Source organism: Amborella trichopoda, chromosome 8 (genome assembly GCF_054954075.1).
Source record: "Amborella trichopoda isolate Santa Cruz 75 chromosome 8, AtrichopodaSantaCruz75HAP2 v2.0, whole genome shotgun sequence".
NCBI lineage: Eukaryota > Viridiplantae > Streptophyta > Magnoliopsida > Amborellales > Amborellaceae > Amborella > Amborella trichopoda.
The window spans coordinates 40,329,211-40,347,315 of record NC_142343.1 but is presented as its reverse complement, the minus strand read 5'-3'; the positions used below and the strand labels follow the sequence as shown (position 1 = coordinate 40,347,315).

Sequence of the window (18,105 nt, the reverse complement as noted above, 5' to 3'; positions counted from 1 at the left end):
TTCTACTGGACAAATGAACCCATAAAGTGGTGATACATGGCATGCGATGGAGATTTGTAGCAGCGTCGGAAATGGCCCTTACCAACACTATGCATGTACACAATGTCATGCATTTATTTATTTATTTATTTTTTATAAAAATGTATAGAGATTATTTATTTTATATTTTTTTAAAAAGATCACAATTATTATTGATTGTTAGATAAATCAGGTGGTTGAAGATTTATCATTGATTAGGCATAAAGTTCAAAATATTTTTTTTGAATATTGTGACATATTTCAATTTGTCAAATTTGACATCCAATAGTTAAAAACTAATTGCGATATCCACGTACCAAAAGTGATCGGTCTTATGGCATACAAACCATTTATTTTTTTTGGTGAAACTAGAAAAGATCAATTCCAAATAATATGCATTAGAAATGGAAATCAAACTAGGGCCTTTACTGATATTCGGCCGAGTAGAATTAAGTAGCTTTGGATCCAGCGCATGGCCAAAGAAAAATGAATGCTCCCATATGGTCATGGTACGATGACCATGTGGTCATCCAATCAATTGATTGACTAGTGATCAATTTATTGGATGGTGATGGATATAAATTAGTGACTTACGATCCCATTAGTGAATCTATCACTGTCCAATCCAGTGATGGAGAATGGTGATAATCATAGCTACCACATGTCATACGTGTTTGTCTGAAATTCTTTCTCGACTCATTTCCTCTATAAAACCGCAAATCATAAAAGTATTTTAGTCATGCAATTTTTTTTTTTTTTTTTATTTGCTTTGCCTCCTCTTTCTGCTGTGCTCTTTTTCTTGAGCACTCACTTGTTCTTCTCCTCTCTTTATGCTTGGTCACCTCGAAAGTTGAAAGCTTCTCAACCCTAGTGCTTCACTTTAAACTATTTCCCATATTTTGATCGAGCAAAAAACAAGGAAAAGTTATTGGAAATGGATGGGTTCAGTTGTAGAGGATTTAAGGACTACGAAAGCACTTTTAGGACGGTAATTTGCCCCCCTATTGATAAAATTCAATACCATGAAAGTAAGTAAACAAGGAAATAGGATAAATTCAATGTTCATGAAGGTGAACCCATTTTATAGAGTGAAATGTGACTTTCATAACCCAATGGTGCATATACATCCATTCTCTCCTTATTCGATGGATACAAGGCATGAAAGTGTTCCTATATAAATCACTCTTTTTTTACTCTATTTGACTAAAACCCACCACTCTCTTTTAATTAAAAAGCTTATCAAAATAATATTTGAGACTACATTATTTTGCAATACATATTTTCAAAACTTAAAAATACTAAAATTTCCTCCATTGAAAATAACATCCCATAAAGTCTCTTTCAATTTAAACCTTTACTTGAAGAGTATAAACTACAAAATCCATCAAGTTTAATGGTATCGTATAGCTTTGAAATGTGTTCCTTATTCAATAAATTGTTAGTATCACACACAAATAATATATAAATCTCCAATGCTATCAGAACATTTTGAGCCTCATGTTTGTCCCAATTTCATAAATGGTCTAGAGACAATTCCGATTTCATATGAAACGGCCTTGCTTTCATACTACTATAGGTGTCTGTTTATAGAGTGCACTCATATTTAGAACACTCCAACTTATACAAATCAAAGACATCATTAAGAGCTTAACTCAACCTACTTACCTCTCCACCACTATATAGATTTCTTTAAAACAGGTGATTAGATTTATATAGTCTTAATCAAACAGTCACACTTTCAACTTATTATTACCACATTAAACCTAGAATTTTAAGATTACCAAAAACTACGTTAGATTCTCACTATAAATTATTACTTTATTGATTCTTAGGCGGATTCTCTTTTTTACCTTACTTATACACGTTAGAACTTTTTGACCTTACTTCTCCACATTACATTGGAAAAAGCAGTCCATTAGGCCAATTCTCTCAGCCAATTCCCCATTGGGAGATTTGTTGGTGATATGAGGGTATCAAACCTATCATTGGGATCATATCCTCGAGGGTCCCAATTTATTTGTCTATTCAAATATGACACCAACACCCAAGGACTATGATATGACCATGAATTTTCCATGTTCAGATTTGGGCACATATACTGTGCACCTGCAGGAGAATAGTGTACATATACTCTCAGTCAGAGGACTGAAATTTAAGGTCGTAAAACTAATCCTCGGTGGGGTTTCAGATGGGGTTTCAGCCGAGTGAGTAAATGGACAGTAAACTCCCGTGGAAGCATAATATACTAATATCTTTTGGCTTGAGGTTTCCACCAACCTTCGCATGATGCCATGCACTTACCAAGTGCATTCCTGTATAAGAAACAGTGGTATATCATTCATTGGATGATTATGACCTCGAGAACCGAACCAGTGGGTCAAACTAAGCTCTGAACTTAAAAAACAAATATAAAGGTAATATAATAGCATGTCACAACCAAAAATTTCAACATTGTACCGCAAGGATGGACAACTCAATCAAACATACAAACCTCAATACCTGTCTTTCTAAAATCTAAACAGTCAAGTTTCCAACACATGCCAAAAAGTGTTTTAAGTTCCATTCAATGTAGGCATCTACTAACTCTTGAACTAACACATTATAAGAGAACTCAAGGAAACATAGCAATGTTTATGCATAACCTCTTGTGCGTCTAAGGTTGGCATACTTACGGGCTCGAGGGGCTCTCGCTGCCACCCCGTGGTGGGGGAGAGGCATCTCGATCAACTGGGCTTACATCATCATCTCTCATAGGGCTCGAGCTCCTTCCATTCCTGCCATTTGTCTCAGGGCTTCTGTACCTCCTAGGGCTCTCTCTCTCTGGGCTAATGGGGCTCCTGCTGTTTCTAGGGCTCCCACTATAGTCAGAGGCTTCTTGCTTTCTCTCTCTTGGGATAGGGCTGCCCCTCTCTCGAGGACTGCTACCTGTTGGGCTGGGGCTCCTTTGTCTATCAGGAGTAGGGCTCTGCTGCTTCCTGCTCTTTACGGGACTGCCTTTGGTGCGAGGGCTGCGGCTGTACTTCGGGCTCCGAGATCGGTCCTCTCTCTCTAGGCTGCGTCCAGACCCCCTCTTTGGAGGTGACCGTGAGCGACTGATAAATGAAGACACAAGTATCAGGGGCCACTCCACATTGCTCTCTCTCTCCCTCTAAATTTCAGAAGTTTCTGTAGTTCTTTCAGAAACATTTCAAGCGTAATATCAAGAGCAGACAAATGAAAGGCATTCGAAAGGAGAGAAAAGGGAAAAGGGAAGTACAATGTGATGCAAGGACAATGAGAGGACCATTTTACAGTAGTCCTTAGGGTAAACAGTCTTCCTTAAAAAAGGATGGTGTTGAAGGGACAATGATGAGCCCCATGCTACCTCCATCACTATACATTGAGACAATCTCAATGGACAGTGATGACACAAGGCCAGGTGTTTTGCTTTAGGGAAAAGTCCCAAGGGAAATAGGTTTCCCATTTTCTTTAAAATTACGTATCCAAAAGCTAAAATGCTTTTTGGACTCTTTTTCCTCAATGATTTTTATAAATTTATGGCTTAGTTTGGATATCATCATCATCATCATCATAGCCTTCTCCCAATTAATTGGGGTCGGCATTAGTTTGGATATATAGATTTAAATTCAGCATCAGATAATTCCAAAAGAATTGTACGGAAACAAACATATTCTATGCAGGGAAATTTCTCAATATCAAGGAAATTAACACAAAAATCACAGAGAAATTTGTTACAAATTAATCATAGAAACAGCAGCCATAAATTTTTCCACTTAACATTCAATTTCTTTTTTGAGAAAATCCACTTTAACATTAAATCAATGGATTGGCCACAAATGTTACCTGTAACTGCGGCTTCTGCTGTAACTTCGGCTACGGCTCCTTCCACGGCCATGAGAACGGGATCTCGATGGAGAACGGGAATAACTCCGCCCACGCCTGCACATTTAGCAATTATTTATTAGTAAAAAATATCGAATAAACACAGGAATCTGAAAGATATCTCACACTTCAAAAAAAAGGTGAAGATGTCAATAGGGAACACAAAGAAGAGTGTTTTTTTTGGGTACTTCAGGCTCTTGGGGCTGTTTTGGCAGTTTCTTTCAATATGGCCTCTTTCTCCACAGCGATAGCACTTGTTTTTCCAGTCCCCAGCTTTGCAGTCTCGAGCCCAATGGCCATCGATCCCACAATTGAAGCAACGGCCTGAACCTGGAGGTGGACCCCTGCCCAAGTATTCTCGAGATCCTCCAGCTCCACGTGGTCCCTAAACACAATATTATAATGTTATTGATGAAACAAGTACTCAGTTTGGGAAAGGCAAAAAAACACTCAGCAAGAAAGTGACACAGACTCAGTTTGGGAGATGCATCTTTCCTTGATCTTATCCAAAACAGAGAGAAAAGATTATAATCTAGGCCATATAGAATGTGGGTAGGTCCTATGTCATGGTTCAGAAAAGGGACACATTACTATGACATAAAGAGGTAAAGACCACCAACTTCTGCTAGGTCTTTTCTCAACATATACGGTGTCAATTAAATTACACAGCTTAGTCAGGGCTGATTGTCAACTTTACCCAAGATCTCACGTTAGCGTAATAAATGACCACTAAAAGGATTAAAACAATAGAGATGGAAGTTCACCACCTCGGGATCCCCTCACAATTTTACTACCACAAGAACGCTGTTATTGACTAGAACATGACTCAACCTAGGCAGAATTCATAAGCATTGACTAACTAATTCAGTCAGAGCCGCACCAACAAAAATTGAGCAGGGCAACTCAAATAGGGTCTGACTTTTTAAACTCTAATTACAAGCACCCCTAGTATCTGAGACAAAGTGTCAGACCGCCAAATCCAAAATTTTTTTTTTTTTTTTTGGGGAATCACTGAATCAAACATGAAACTCTGTCATGGCTGGCCCCAAGCCCGGAGAAAGGGGGATGGTCTATGTTATGTTGGCAGCTAGTATTTCATAAATTCTGATCCTATGTTGAATCAAAATCAACTCAGCCCAATGGTAGGTACATGCCTACCCAGATGCACTGGTATTCCATATCGCATAAAAAACAGCCTATTAGAACACATCAAAAACAACTTGTTAGAAGAACACAGTATACTGTATGGATTGAAGTGGGGAAAAAGAAGACCTCATTGTCTTTGATTAAACTTTTAAATGAGTGTCCTCTGTAAGACCAAAACTCACAAGGGTATATACAGCCTCCATCATTAAATAAATGTTCACAGCAGTAGACAAAATGAAATTGAAGGAATCCAACAGATAACTGAGGAATAATTTAAAAAAACAAACAAAAACTCATGACAGAACACCTAGGAAGACATAAAAAATCATCAAGGAAAAGACAGAGTACAAAATGAAAAAAAACACAAGCACAAATAAGACAACATTTTTCCAAAATAGAAACTGGGTACAACAGAGGAAAAGGATAAGGGATCGAACTTGCTCATATTGGATAATCAAATATGAGAAATTATCCAAGCTTATAGCTGCAAAGGGATACAACACTCCTGTGAATTAATTTTTAGTTGAGAAATTTTTGGCAACCTTTCCTTCATTAGACCAAACAAAGTACAGAAAACACCACAAAACACCACAAATTTAAATCTGTCATTGATTCAGTATTTTGGACTACAGAGGAGATCATTTAGTTCCATCTTTTGATTATAAAGAGTGTATATACCCTTGGCTAAGGATTTTAATTGATGAATTAAAACCACAGATTCCTAAAAATTGAAGCTTTTAAAATCGATGGATCATGTTTTGCGAATTAAAGTTCATGGATCTGACATTCTTAAGTTTCATTTTGTTCCAGTTCATAATATAAAAAATGAATTCAGGTTGGTTGGTTAAAAGGGTTGTCATCTTAATCTATTGTGATTTTCTTCCCAAACCAAATTGAAATCATTGCAAGAACCAAGTATGCATGTGGAATGTAGATGCATTTCTTCACAAAAGAAAAGAACACAATAAAAAGATAGAAAGTTACCCCTTTCGCAAATTCCACAATGATTCTGCTTCCATCGAACTCTCTTCCATTTAAGCTGTATCTTGCATCATCTGCATCTCGGGGATCACTGAATTCCTGAAAGCCAAGAACACAAACAAGAGAAGAACATAGAGAAAGCTCATATTTGCATGGCATTATTGCGAAGTATTGTGAAGAATGACATAAAACTCATACAGAACATCCAGTACAATAAGATCCATAATCACATAAAGAGAAAAGAAGGCACGAGAATCAAAAGTGGTGATGATGAGAGCAACATACAATGAAGGCGAAGTCGTGCTTCAAGTCCACATCTCGTACTCTGCGGAAACGTTTGCCAGAAACAGTAAGGCCATCATGACTTAAGTACCGGAGGGTATGAAACTTCGCCCCTCAGAAGATGAATTAAACACCACTTTGTAATCGTTGCCATTCCCACAAACATACGCAATAACATTACAGAAAGAATGCGCCAAAGTCTCCTATTAACTCTGCAAAGATAGCCACCAATTCCACCAAGGGCACCCTCTCACCATAGACCTCCAGGTTAGGCAAAAGCCCAGAAACCTTCAACAAGATCATTCAAGTTAAAACACACAACTACCTGGGGTGCAACCTTCTCACAGAGATAACGTTAACAGAGAAAACCAAAACCAAAGCACAGAGTCTGGCTTGGCAGAGGCCTTAATATCTCCAGACTTGATGCGTCCACCAACCACACCACCAGCAAACAATGAGAGGTTGCTAGTCTGTACAGTGTCTAGAGTAGGTGATAAGCATAACTGGGCAATTGGACAACGGGCAAAAAATTGGAGGTCCACCAAGTCGAACTATGAGTAGAAGAGAAGAATATGTCAAGGGAGGATTGGTGGTTTCAAATGTTAACCAATGAAATATGGATTCAAAGAATGGTTGCAAGGGAATAAATGTCAAAATAGGGAAGCTGGACCAAAATCAATAATAGGTGCACCAATCAAATAGAAGATAACCTAAGCTCCCACTAGTAGAGGTAATACGAGATCCAATCAGGGTAAACAACTGCAACTGAGCATGGTGATCATGACACCCCTATGACTCATGCATCATGGAATGAAAGGACTATAAATGCATGAAAAATTGCAGAAATACACCAGAAAGGAATACAGCTTATAAGACTTCTGCATATGTTTCTAATTGTTTCTAAAAAAATAATTATTATCAAATGAAAATAAACTAACTAGGAGACATGGCTTTTGAGAATTTCTATTTAGGATAATGAGCAAAATCAGATACAATATTCAAAAGATAAAACACAAAATTACCTTCCATATCTGCTGAAAAGGTCTTCAAGATCACGTGAGCGTGTTCGAGAAGACAGTCGACCTACATAAAGGCGGGTACTACTACCATAACGATCATCATAACGAGGCATGATTACCCTGATATTGAAATATAAGTCTGTTCAGCACCATTTACCATAAAATACGCATATAAGTCGAAGCAAAGAAGAATCAAACCAAAAAAATGTGAAAAAAGGACTACATTTTGCAACTTATGCTGCACAGATGCATTGGAAAGGAGTATCCGATTATCTAAGCATTAAAAACAGGAATCAGTAAATTGGCTATCATACAAATGGTAACCATTGAAACACAAACAACAAGATGGAGACCAACAGAGGCCATCTGGGTAAGGCTTTATGTAATATTTGCATGTACAAGTACGAACTTGGGATTTTGATCCTACCATCTTCGTAATGCAAATCAAATTCAATAAGAAAGAAATAAAATATTATATGTTTGATTCTGTTAAAATCTAAACCTCGTAAAAAAATGCAGGAGTTTCAAATAGAGGTATCAGAGTTTCAGAATAATATTGTTTCATGATTCTTTGCTAGAAAGAACAAAGGTAGAATCCAACGCCTCATAAAGAACACAAAGGTGCGTTAAGGTATTACAATATTGGAATAATTCAATTTCAAGATTCTTCGAGGGAGAATCATGTTAACTGTGTCTTCGACACTTAAACAAGCAAATCACGTAACATTTAATAGAATTAATAGGACTGAAGATGTAGCAAGACAGCCCATTTCAGGTTATTTTGGACATGTTGAGAAGCCATTGAAAATTCACAGATAAATTTTGAACAGAAAATGCTCATCCATATTCTTGCCATTTCCACCCAAAATGGGAGAACAGCTATCAGGCATGCACAATTCCGCTTCCATCGAAATTTGGGTGGGAATAGCAAAAACATGGGGGCAGATAGCAACTCCTTTCTAAGTTCTTACACGGTAAGACAAGATAAACTGAACAATGAAGATAATGAAAGACCAAAGTAATAAGTCAATTAATAAAACCAAAAAAAAAAAGTGGCTGGATGGTAAAATCTAATAACTCAACAATTACATTGTAACTCATAAATATTCCAAAAATAAAGATGTACCAGATCAGCGGGCACTGGTTGAGACATCAGATGAACTACAATAAATGAACCATTTTAACCAGATGTTCCAACTCCAATCATTTAAGGCCCAAAAGGAAAATTTCCTTTTAGACAAGTAAAAGGCAAGGCACAATACAATCTTCCATCAAGATTTTCACTCTTAACGGTTAAAATTTCACCAAAATTTAATCGAATATCAAAGACAGTATCATTACTGCACCTTTTCAACCAGGGAAATCTAAGTTAACTGCAGGCACATCCTTGATCAGCAAGGGCACAATAAGATATTTTCATTAAGATTTTTAAATCTATAGCCAATATTATTATAGCAATTAAAAAGGTAAGAAGCACATATAGAATAAAATAGCCAATATTTTTATTGAGATGAAATGGATAAGAAGCATATATGGAATAAACTAGCTCCATAACAAAGTTTTAAAAATGGATAACACCCCAATCAAGTAGCTGCAACACCTAATTTTGATTATGCCAATGCATCATCCAAGTAGCACGCATGTAAATGAATTTAACATATCCGTTATTCTGAACAGGTTAGGTTAAGAAATACAAATATACCTTGATGATTGTAGACGAGGAAAGGGCCACACAAAGTAGGCAGCACAAGATCTAAAATAATGCCTCTGCTTCCAGAAAATACAGATTTGATTCGTAACAGAGGAAAACAAATATAGCCACCATATCCTCACCACTTGCACCCATGTCTAGTGACTAACATGACAGGACACTTACCTGTACTTTTTTTATCTCTATGCATAGTTACATGAGCCCCCAAAACAACAATACAATAACGAGAACAGGAACAAGAACAACAAATGACAACAACCGACCAGTATGTTTTGGTCTCTATGCATAGTTACATGAGACCCCAAAATGACAATATAAGAACAAGAACAAGAACAACAATAACAACAACAGAATAAATATAACAAATCATACACACTCTAGAAGTGCCTGAAGAAAAATCATGCCCTAGGACCCTAACACAGGCCAACCAAGTTTTTGACAGACCCTAAAACAGATCCAAAAATTCCAGATCAAGAAAACCCCTCTTGTACAAAGAAGCAAATCTGACATTTTCTCCTGAGAGATCATGTCATATGAGCTCAAAGTAACAGCAAAGGAAAATACAAAAGGGAAGGAAATCAGGTGGGAAAAAAAAAGAAGAAAGACAAGCAATAATGTGAACTTCAAATATATTAAAAGTGCCCATGGCATCCCACAAATATGTTTAGGTGATTACCCAAAAATGAGTCAAAATCTATCTTAAAACGGAATTACTACCCAACTATGAATCTCCCATTGTTTTTTTTTTTTTATATATATCTTCTTTGGGACAAAATACCCAAATATGAACCTCTACAACACAAACCCAGTTGAAATTCTAGGGGAACGCTGTATTCTTGAGTACAAGACCAACAGTCATTAGCAACAGCAGCTTCTATTCAGTGGTAACAAAAAGATATGATACAGAATCGAAAAAAGGTTCAGGTGACCATAAGATATGCTAGGGTGATTTCACCAATATTAATCGATCAAGGACCTAGAACCTTTTTTAAAAAAAGAGTTACGATACATAAGATAAAAACATCTCAGGCAAAAAAGGGCAACAAGAGAAAATAATCAGAATCTGACATAGGCATGCTTCTAAATTAGGCTTAGACCAAAATGCCCAAAGCATAAAGTACAAGGAATAAAAGGAGTTCCGTGAGCGATATTAATGCATGTTGTTCCTGATTGGTGTAGAATCAATGAATTGTTCAGAGTTATAAAACCTTTAGCCCTAAGAGTAAGATGACTCAACTTAAAACCATGACTTAAAGAGTACAGCTCCAGATTCATAGGCGCTCCAGATTCATAGGCCTCCATGGACGATCAAAGAAGCCAAAATTATATTCCCCAAGTTTAAGAATACCTGCTATTAGAAGTGCTAGTTTGGCTTTCTCCACAAAGGTTAGGTTAGGAGGTAATCAGAGACAAACAGTAAAAGAAGAGGTGAGCATGTTGAGTTTGAAGGGAAAACTAGATGAAACCAATTTAAAATATGATTAGACCTCCACTAATTCATACTGAATTTTGATTATGGAAGGAATCAGATCAGATGATGAGTTCTTCATGTGTTACATGGATGAAAATACACAAGTAGTAAAAAAATCGATATGAAATGAACTATGGAATTTGAGTCGTTCTAAATTCTAATTTTTCTAAAAAAATAGGCTGTCAACTTTTAATTTCACATGCTTTGACGAAAAATATATATAATTTTATATTCACATGTTTCACCATCTATCATGATTTCTATCATTTATAATTGCCACATACCAGCTCAAGGCCTCCAACAAGATGAAGAAGTGGATGCTCATACCAAATGAGAAAAATATTGAAGATCTTTGATCAATTCCCCTCGTCCATGGAGATAAAGTCAAATCTTGATCAATGAACTGATTTGGTTTGGAGGGAGGAGAACTCAAATCACTAGCATAATACTCCATGGACGAGGGGAATTGATCAAAAGATCTTCAATATTTTTCTCATTTGGTATAAGCATAATAGCAAAAGAAGGAACTAGCCAGGACTCAATGATGGTTAACCACTTGTCAAGCCCTCAAAATTTGTAAAGAATTTCATCCAACCCTCAAATTTTACATAAAGTTCTCCCCACTTGTTCCACCTATCATTCACCAAAATTTGTACCATCTTATACTTTCCTGCCTCCTCAAAAATATTTATAGTAGTTTACAAATCTGCGAAATACAGTTAATTATTGGGAATAAAAAGAAGAAGGACACATTTTTTTCTTTTTGAGAGAAAGGGGAACAAATTCAACATTACATTTCACAAACCTACACCGTTGTAGTCTAACATTTTCAAATTTTTTTCTAGAAAGATCTTCAATTCTTGTTGTCATTGAAAAACAAAAAAATAATTGCATAGCCTTCTTTTCTTCACTTTTGTCTCAACAAGTTCTCCAAAAGGCACTAAAAATTCTCTTAAGATGCTAGAACCCCCAACCCAAGAAGAAAAAGGCAATCAAGTTACAAAAAATGCATGAATCCACGAGAACCACTCCAAAACAATATACCAGATACCAATGTAATGCACATTTAATCTCTATATCAAAAGAAAACTTTGTGTATCAGCATATGCAACCCGGACTAGCAAATGGGCAGCATCGCATCCTAGCCTGTACAAGAAGCAACTAGATCTACAACAGGTAAAATAATCAGGCAAATATAATCTCCATTCAGAGCTATGGTGCATGGAAAGTGGGCCAGTAAAAACAGAAGGCTGACTTTTCAATTATTATAACCGCAAAAGCATGGAATGCGTGCACATATCTAAACTCAAAAGAACACAACACAACTTGATCAAACAACTAAACAAATAACCAGTCTACACAGGACTTTCTCCACTACAATTGAAATCTTTATGCAGTAATACCCTAATTCCAAGCAATGAAGAAATCCTCGTAAAGGAGACAGCTTTAGCCTAGAAACAACCAATTATATCCATGAAAACTCCCAAGACATGCTGAAGCCCCAATATTTGATTCATTTATCCAATTCCACACTACCAAAATAAATGAACCCAGATCTTTGCCACGTATATGAGAAAAAGAAACAAAATCTATTAAAGCCAAAATCTCACAAGATCTAGAACACCAGAAAGAGATAACACTTCACAAAATATCACAGAATCAAAACCCTAGAACTGAAAAAGCCAATAATAGGATAACAGAAGGAAAGAGTAATAGAAAGAGAGTGTGTGAGAGAGACATAGGGAGAGAGGGAGAGATAACAAAAAAGAAAAAGAAAAAAAACCAACCTTTCATAGAATCTGGAACAAGAGAGAGAAAGGGTTTCGCAGAAGATAGACAAGATCAAAACCCTAGAGCCAAAAAAACACATAAAAGAAATAAGAGAGAGAGACTCACAAAGCTTTGGCGCACGGAAGAACCAGAATTGCCGATCGCCCTTGTTGGAAAGGGTTTTTCAAGACATGGAGGAGAAAGCCAAGGTCAGGTTTATAGGATTTTTCATCTCTCTCCTCTCATCTCTTTCTCTCTCTAACACTAATTCTGGCCTCGATCATAACCATGGTTACGTCTAACCCAACCCTAGTCGGCCTTGGGTTGGTCCCACGAGGTGTGAATGGAACGATAAATTACCACTTTGACCAACCTACACAAAATTTACTAGAGAGACCATACTGAGACCTTTACCTCTACAATCACCATAGCCATCAGACTACAAATCGGACGGTCAGGAGTGCATCATCTTTTACATGGAATGAAGGAGAGTATCATATTTATCTTTGGCAGTGTTGTGCTAAAGATAAATAATAGTTTGAACGATTTTATAGCTCCACGAGTATATTGTCCAGGTAAATTTTTTATTAAGACTCCAAAATTTTGCGGTTTGATTTTAGCAATAGGCATGAGAGAAAGTAAACTCGTAATTCGCAAAGCAAACACATATAGCACGTGTTAGAAAGTACGAGTTGGTTAAGGGGCGATCAGTTTTTGTGGGATTGATGTTGTTCGTAATTTTGATGGGATTTGGATTTTTTGGGATCCTTTAGTGATTTTTAATTTTGAGTCTTTGTTAAAGACAATTTACTGCTTTTGGGTTTTATGGGTTCCAATTTGGGGTTTTCTTGAGGTTTTATGAATGTTTATGGGCCTTCTATCTCTTCTTTAAGAGTGGGCTTTATTAATGATATGAATGAGGCCATCCATTTTGTGTCCTACCTTATTGTAATTGGGGAAGGTTTTAATCTTTTTAGGTGGCCTGATGAATGTTTAGCAGGTCATCCTATAAATATTTTTACAAGAAGATTTAACATGTTCATTGAAAAGAATGCATTCTTGGATCCTCCTATTATTGGTTCCAGGTTTACTTGGTCCAATAATAGTGTAGGTAATCTTGCAATGTCGAAATTGGGTAGGTTTTTGATTGCGTCATAATGGGTGGACTCATTTCCTCTTGTTTCTGACAAATCGCAGGTGTGATTATCCTCCGATCACTTACCTATTCTTCTTAATATGGGGAGTCTCAAAGGTAAGCCAAAACCTTTTAAATTTGAATTGAGCTGGTTGAAGGATAAAGTGGTGGTTGAACTTATCAATAGGACTTGGTTAAATACTGAGGTTGTTGGTTCCTTGGATTTCCAGCTTCACAAAAAACTGCTGGATGTCAAACATAAATTACTTGCATGGAAGAAAGAGCATAATATTGATATTAAGGCTAAGATTAGGGGGATCCTAGCGAAGATTGAGGTACTGGATCGTAATACTCAAGTGAATGGTGTGCTTACGGAACAAGCAGTGAATGAGCGCAGTGAGAAACTCAAGGAGTTAGAGGAGTTACGAAGATTGGAGGAAATTTATTGGAAACAAAGATTGAGAAATAAGTGGTTGAAGGAAGGAGATCTTAACACTAAGTATTTTCATGCAATTGATAGCGTTAGGAGAAGAGAGAATGATAACTCGGGTTTGTCCATTCCTGAGATTGATTCTGATGATAGTTTTGCAATAGGTTGAGAATTATACATTTTTAAGAATATTTTTTCTAAGGAGGTGATTGTGACTCCCAACTTTGCAAATGTTCTTTTAAGACGTTGGATGTGGAGCATAGAGGTTTTTTGGAGAAGGAGATCACCATTGAAGAAATAAAAAATGCAGTTTTTTGCATTGCCTGAAGACAAGGCGACTGGGTGGTCCATAAATTTTGGAGTATTGTTAAAGAAGACTTACTGTTGTTGGTAAAAGATTTTTTCATTAGAGGTCATATTTTTAAAGGGATTAACTCAACCTTTCTAGCCTTGATTCCGAAAAAATCTGTAATTTCTGAGCTTGCAGATATCAGACCCATCAGTTAGTTGTCTCAACCTCACAGTTTGCTTTTATTTAGGACCATAAGATTATTGATAGTGTTCTAGTGACACAAGAATGTATCCATTTTCGGGTACTAAGCAAGGAACCGGTGTTTTTCTAAAATTGGATATGGAAAAAGCATATGACAGGGTGGAGTGAGCGGTGTTGTTATAGATTATGAAGTTGATGGGTTTTGGAGTTAGGTGGAGGAGCTAGATTTATGGTTGCCTCTATTCAACTCATTTCTCTGTACTCTTCAAAGAATGTCCCATTGGCTTTTTCAATGCTTCTAGAGGCCTCCACCAAGGTGATCCACTTTCTCCATTTTTATTTACAGTTGGGTAATATTGCAAGATTTCTTGAATTTTGTGAAGTGACTTTGGGGATCAGAGTTAATTGTCATAAGTCATCTCTGGTGGGAATAAATTGTACAGATTCTTTGATGAATAACCTGGATATTGTTATAGGGTGCAAAGTTGGTTCTTTCCCAATCACTTATTTGGTCTTGCCAACTTCAAACTCAAAATTTTCTATTGCAGATTGGGATAAGATTATTGAGATGGTGCAATTAAAACTTGATCTGTAGAAGCATAAATATTTATCCTTGGGGGGTAAGTTACACTTTTAAGATCATGTTTGGCCAACCTTCATGTGTACCAAATGTTGGTGATTCAAATTCCAGCTTTGGTAAGGAAAAGAATTGAAAGAATGATGAGAGATTTTCTGTGGGGTTCGTATGGTGAGAATATAAAATTTCATTTGTTAAGATGTGATAGAGTTTGTACCCCCAAGCATGAAGGTGGATTGTGTATTCGGAATATTAAAATGTTTAACCAAGCTCTTTTGTGTAAATGGTGGTGGCACAGTATACACTTGAAAGATCATCTTTGTTACCAAGTTTTAGTTGCTCAATATGGGATGGATTGTTATGAGTTATAGCTAAGTGGCGGTAGAGGTAAGGAGACATCTTAAATGTGGTGAACTATTTACAACTGTAGGCCTATGATTTTAGGTTATTTTAGATAGAATGTTGGAAGTGGTCGACAGGTCTTGTTTTAGCATCACAAATGGTTTTGGAATTTTCTTCTTAAATTTGCTTTCCCTGATTTGTTCCGTGTGGTTTCTAACTCAAATATTTTGATTTGTGAAGCATTGGAAAGGAGATGTCATCAATATTCATGGAATATATCTCTCAGATATAGGTGTCTAAATCATGTGCTTTTATCCCAGTGGTGTTCGCTGATGGAACTTTTGGACAAAGTGTATATTTCACAAGATGCAGATGATATGTTAGTATAAGATATTGAAAGTGACGGTAATTTTTCAGTAAAATCTTGCTATAATTTGTTTCTTCATGATCGATGGAGATGGTCATGACCTAATATTGCCCAAATTTGGAAATGGCCAATAACCCCATAAGATTCAAGTATTTGTTTGGCTGGCTGCGCAGAACAAAATCTTGACAATTGATAATCTTCAAAAAAAGGGCAAGATTTTGCCAAACAATTGTTTACTTTGTAAACAAGACGGCAAATCAGTAGCTCATCTTTTGATCCATTGATCCTTTACTTCAAGAATTTGGCAATGGTTGTTAGACCTGGTAGGAGTCTCCCTAGTGTTGCCTCTTAGTTTGCTTGATTTTGTTACACAATTCACGTTCCCCTTTTTGTCTAAAGTTGGTGGTACGATATGGAAAATTGCAAAAGGTGTCATTCTGTGGGAAGTTTGGAAAGAGAGAAATATGATAACTTTTGAGGATTCTGCTTTGCTGTTTGACAAGTTACTTCATTTAATCAAACTTTCTATATGATCAAGTCTCTCGGTGGCCAAAGAGGGTAGGGGGATCTCCAAAGTTGATGTTATGATTAATCTTTCTAATCTATTTTTGATGTGAGTAGATGTCAGCCTAAGGGATTGTGGTTCGCTCCGCCTATAGGGTCTCTGAAGCTAAATTTTGATGGGAGCTCCTTTGGGAACCCGGGTCCAACGGGGATTGGTGGTGTTTTTCGTGATTGCTTTGGAAATATTGTTCTATCCTATGCGGGACCAATTGGTATTGCTACAGCTAATTTTGCATAATTAAGTGCCTTGCTAAGGGGTGTGCATATTTTCATTGATAGGAGGTTGGAGAATATTTGTTTAATTGAAAGAGACTCTTTGAATGCTATCAGGTGGTACAAGAAAGCGCAGAAAATACCGTGGGAACTTCGATCGTTATGGTTACAGGTTATAGATGCTTTTGCATCTATATCTATATATGTATCTTTTTCCTATGTTTACCGTGAAACTAATGGTGTTGCTGATTCATTAGCTAATCTCTCTTGGCTCTTTTGCTATTTCTGATGATGTAATTTCATTTTAAGTCATCAATAAAAAATTTGTATGTTGGTCAAAAAAAAAAATACGAGTTGGTTCTAATGGAAGGCTAAAAAAAAGCTATAGGGTAAGCCCGATATAGTTGGAAGTAGTGAAAAAAAATATGGGGACATATGGCCTCATTGATAATATGACCCTTCATAGAGCAGGATGGTGGACTAGGATTTTTGTAGGCAACCGCAAATCGTTGAAAAAATGCTATGATGATGATCATGATTTTGGCAAAGTCCATTTTTGCCAGGTGACTCCTTTTTTCAAGGTTGCTTGAAATAATGTTTAAGTACTCGGGTTGAGTTTCGAATGTGCTTCCTCCAATTGGGTGTCCCCCTTGGGAATATTAAATAATAATAATAATAATTCTTAAAAAATCTCAAAAAATAAGGCATTCATTTGTGTTTTTTTTTTTTTAAAAAAATGTTTTCTGTCAAATTTGACAAAGACTAAAAAGTGTTTTAGCCTCGGATACTTATTTTTTCATTTTTCCATATTTTTTGAATTATTTCAAATATACCCACGATAACAAATCGATTATCTAAATATTTTTATTACTTTTTAAATCTCATTCTGATGTGTTTTGCTTAATTTTACTTTAAATATATATTTCTTCTTTTTTTTTTTGAGATTTTTTAATTCTTTTAATATTTTTTTGCTGCTACAGTACTCGGCCCTTATTGGGATTGGCATGGGCTGAGTACTCGCTCCAAGTGGTGGTTTCGAACAAGAGTCCAAATCCATGCATTGATTTGTACAAGTGGGATAACCTCCTTATCCTTAGGATCAATCTAAAAAATCCATTGGATTTTGTGAGTGCCTAATAAAATGACATTAAAAAAATTGAACAAAAATATCCAATTATTGGATGGTTTGCTCTAAATATTTTTAAACTTATAATCTATTTTATACAAAAATTAATTATTTGGTGATTATCTCAAAATTTTAGAAAAAATCCTCTTGACTCTGGGATGACGTGGAAATATATTTCCGCATGAAGTAGGATTGATAATTGACAACAGAGGATTTTGACTTCTTTAACATTTCAATATGACCATTGAAATGTTTAAGATTGGTCCATTATTAGTTTGTACCTCATGCAGGACAAGCCTTTCTAAGAGTCAGTGCACCAAAAACATGAACAACCTCAAAAGAGAACACGAGGAAGATGCTTAAAACAGCCAACCTGCAATTTGTTTTTAATCCTTTCTCCAAATCCATATGACCAAATTTACATACAGTAAAGTATACAAGATATCGTTTATTTTTTATACAAAAAAGTCACAATCACCCTATCTATTGGATTACATATCAAGTAGTTATGATCATATTATTTATTAGATTTGAAGTTCAAAACAAATTTTGTCAAACTTCGTGACAACTAAAAATAT

At 36.2% G+C, this 18,105-nt stretch overlaps 1 protein-coding gene across 2 annotated transcripts; it reads right to left on the bottom strand.

Moving 5' to 3' along the window:
- Nucleotides 1-2,050: 2,050 nt before the first annotated feature.
- LOC18433524 (uncharacterized) lies at nt 2,051-12,471 on the bottom strand. 2 transcript variants are annotated; one of them, XM_020666635.2, is made up of 8 exons: nt 12,407-12,471; nt 7,332-7,467; nt 6,313-6,352; nt 6,031-6,126; nt 4,089-4,285; nt 3,862-3,957; nt 2,691-3,110; nt 2,051-2,330 (listed from the first exon to the last, which is right to left on the bottom strand). In XM_020666635.2, exons 2-8 carry the CDS (start codon nt 7,439-7,441, stop codon nt 2,264-2,266), a joined length of 1,026 nt encoding a protein of 341 aa, XP_020522294.1. In that variant the 5' UTR covers nt 7,442-7,467; nt 12,407-12,471; the 3' UTR covers nt 2,051-2,263. The 2 variants fall into 2 exon arrangements, with proteins under 2 accessions (XP_020522294.1, XP_006843673.2); XM_006843610.4 differs by having other exon boundaries at nt 7,332-7,448.
- Between the last annotated feature and the right edge of the window lie 5,634 nt (nt 12,472-18,105).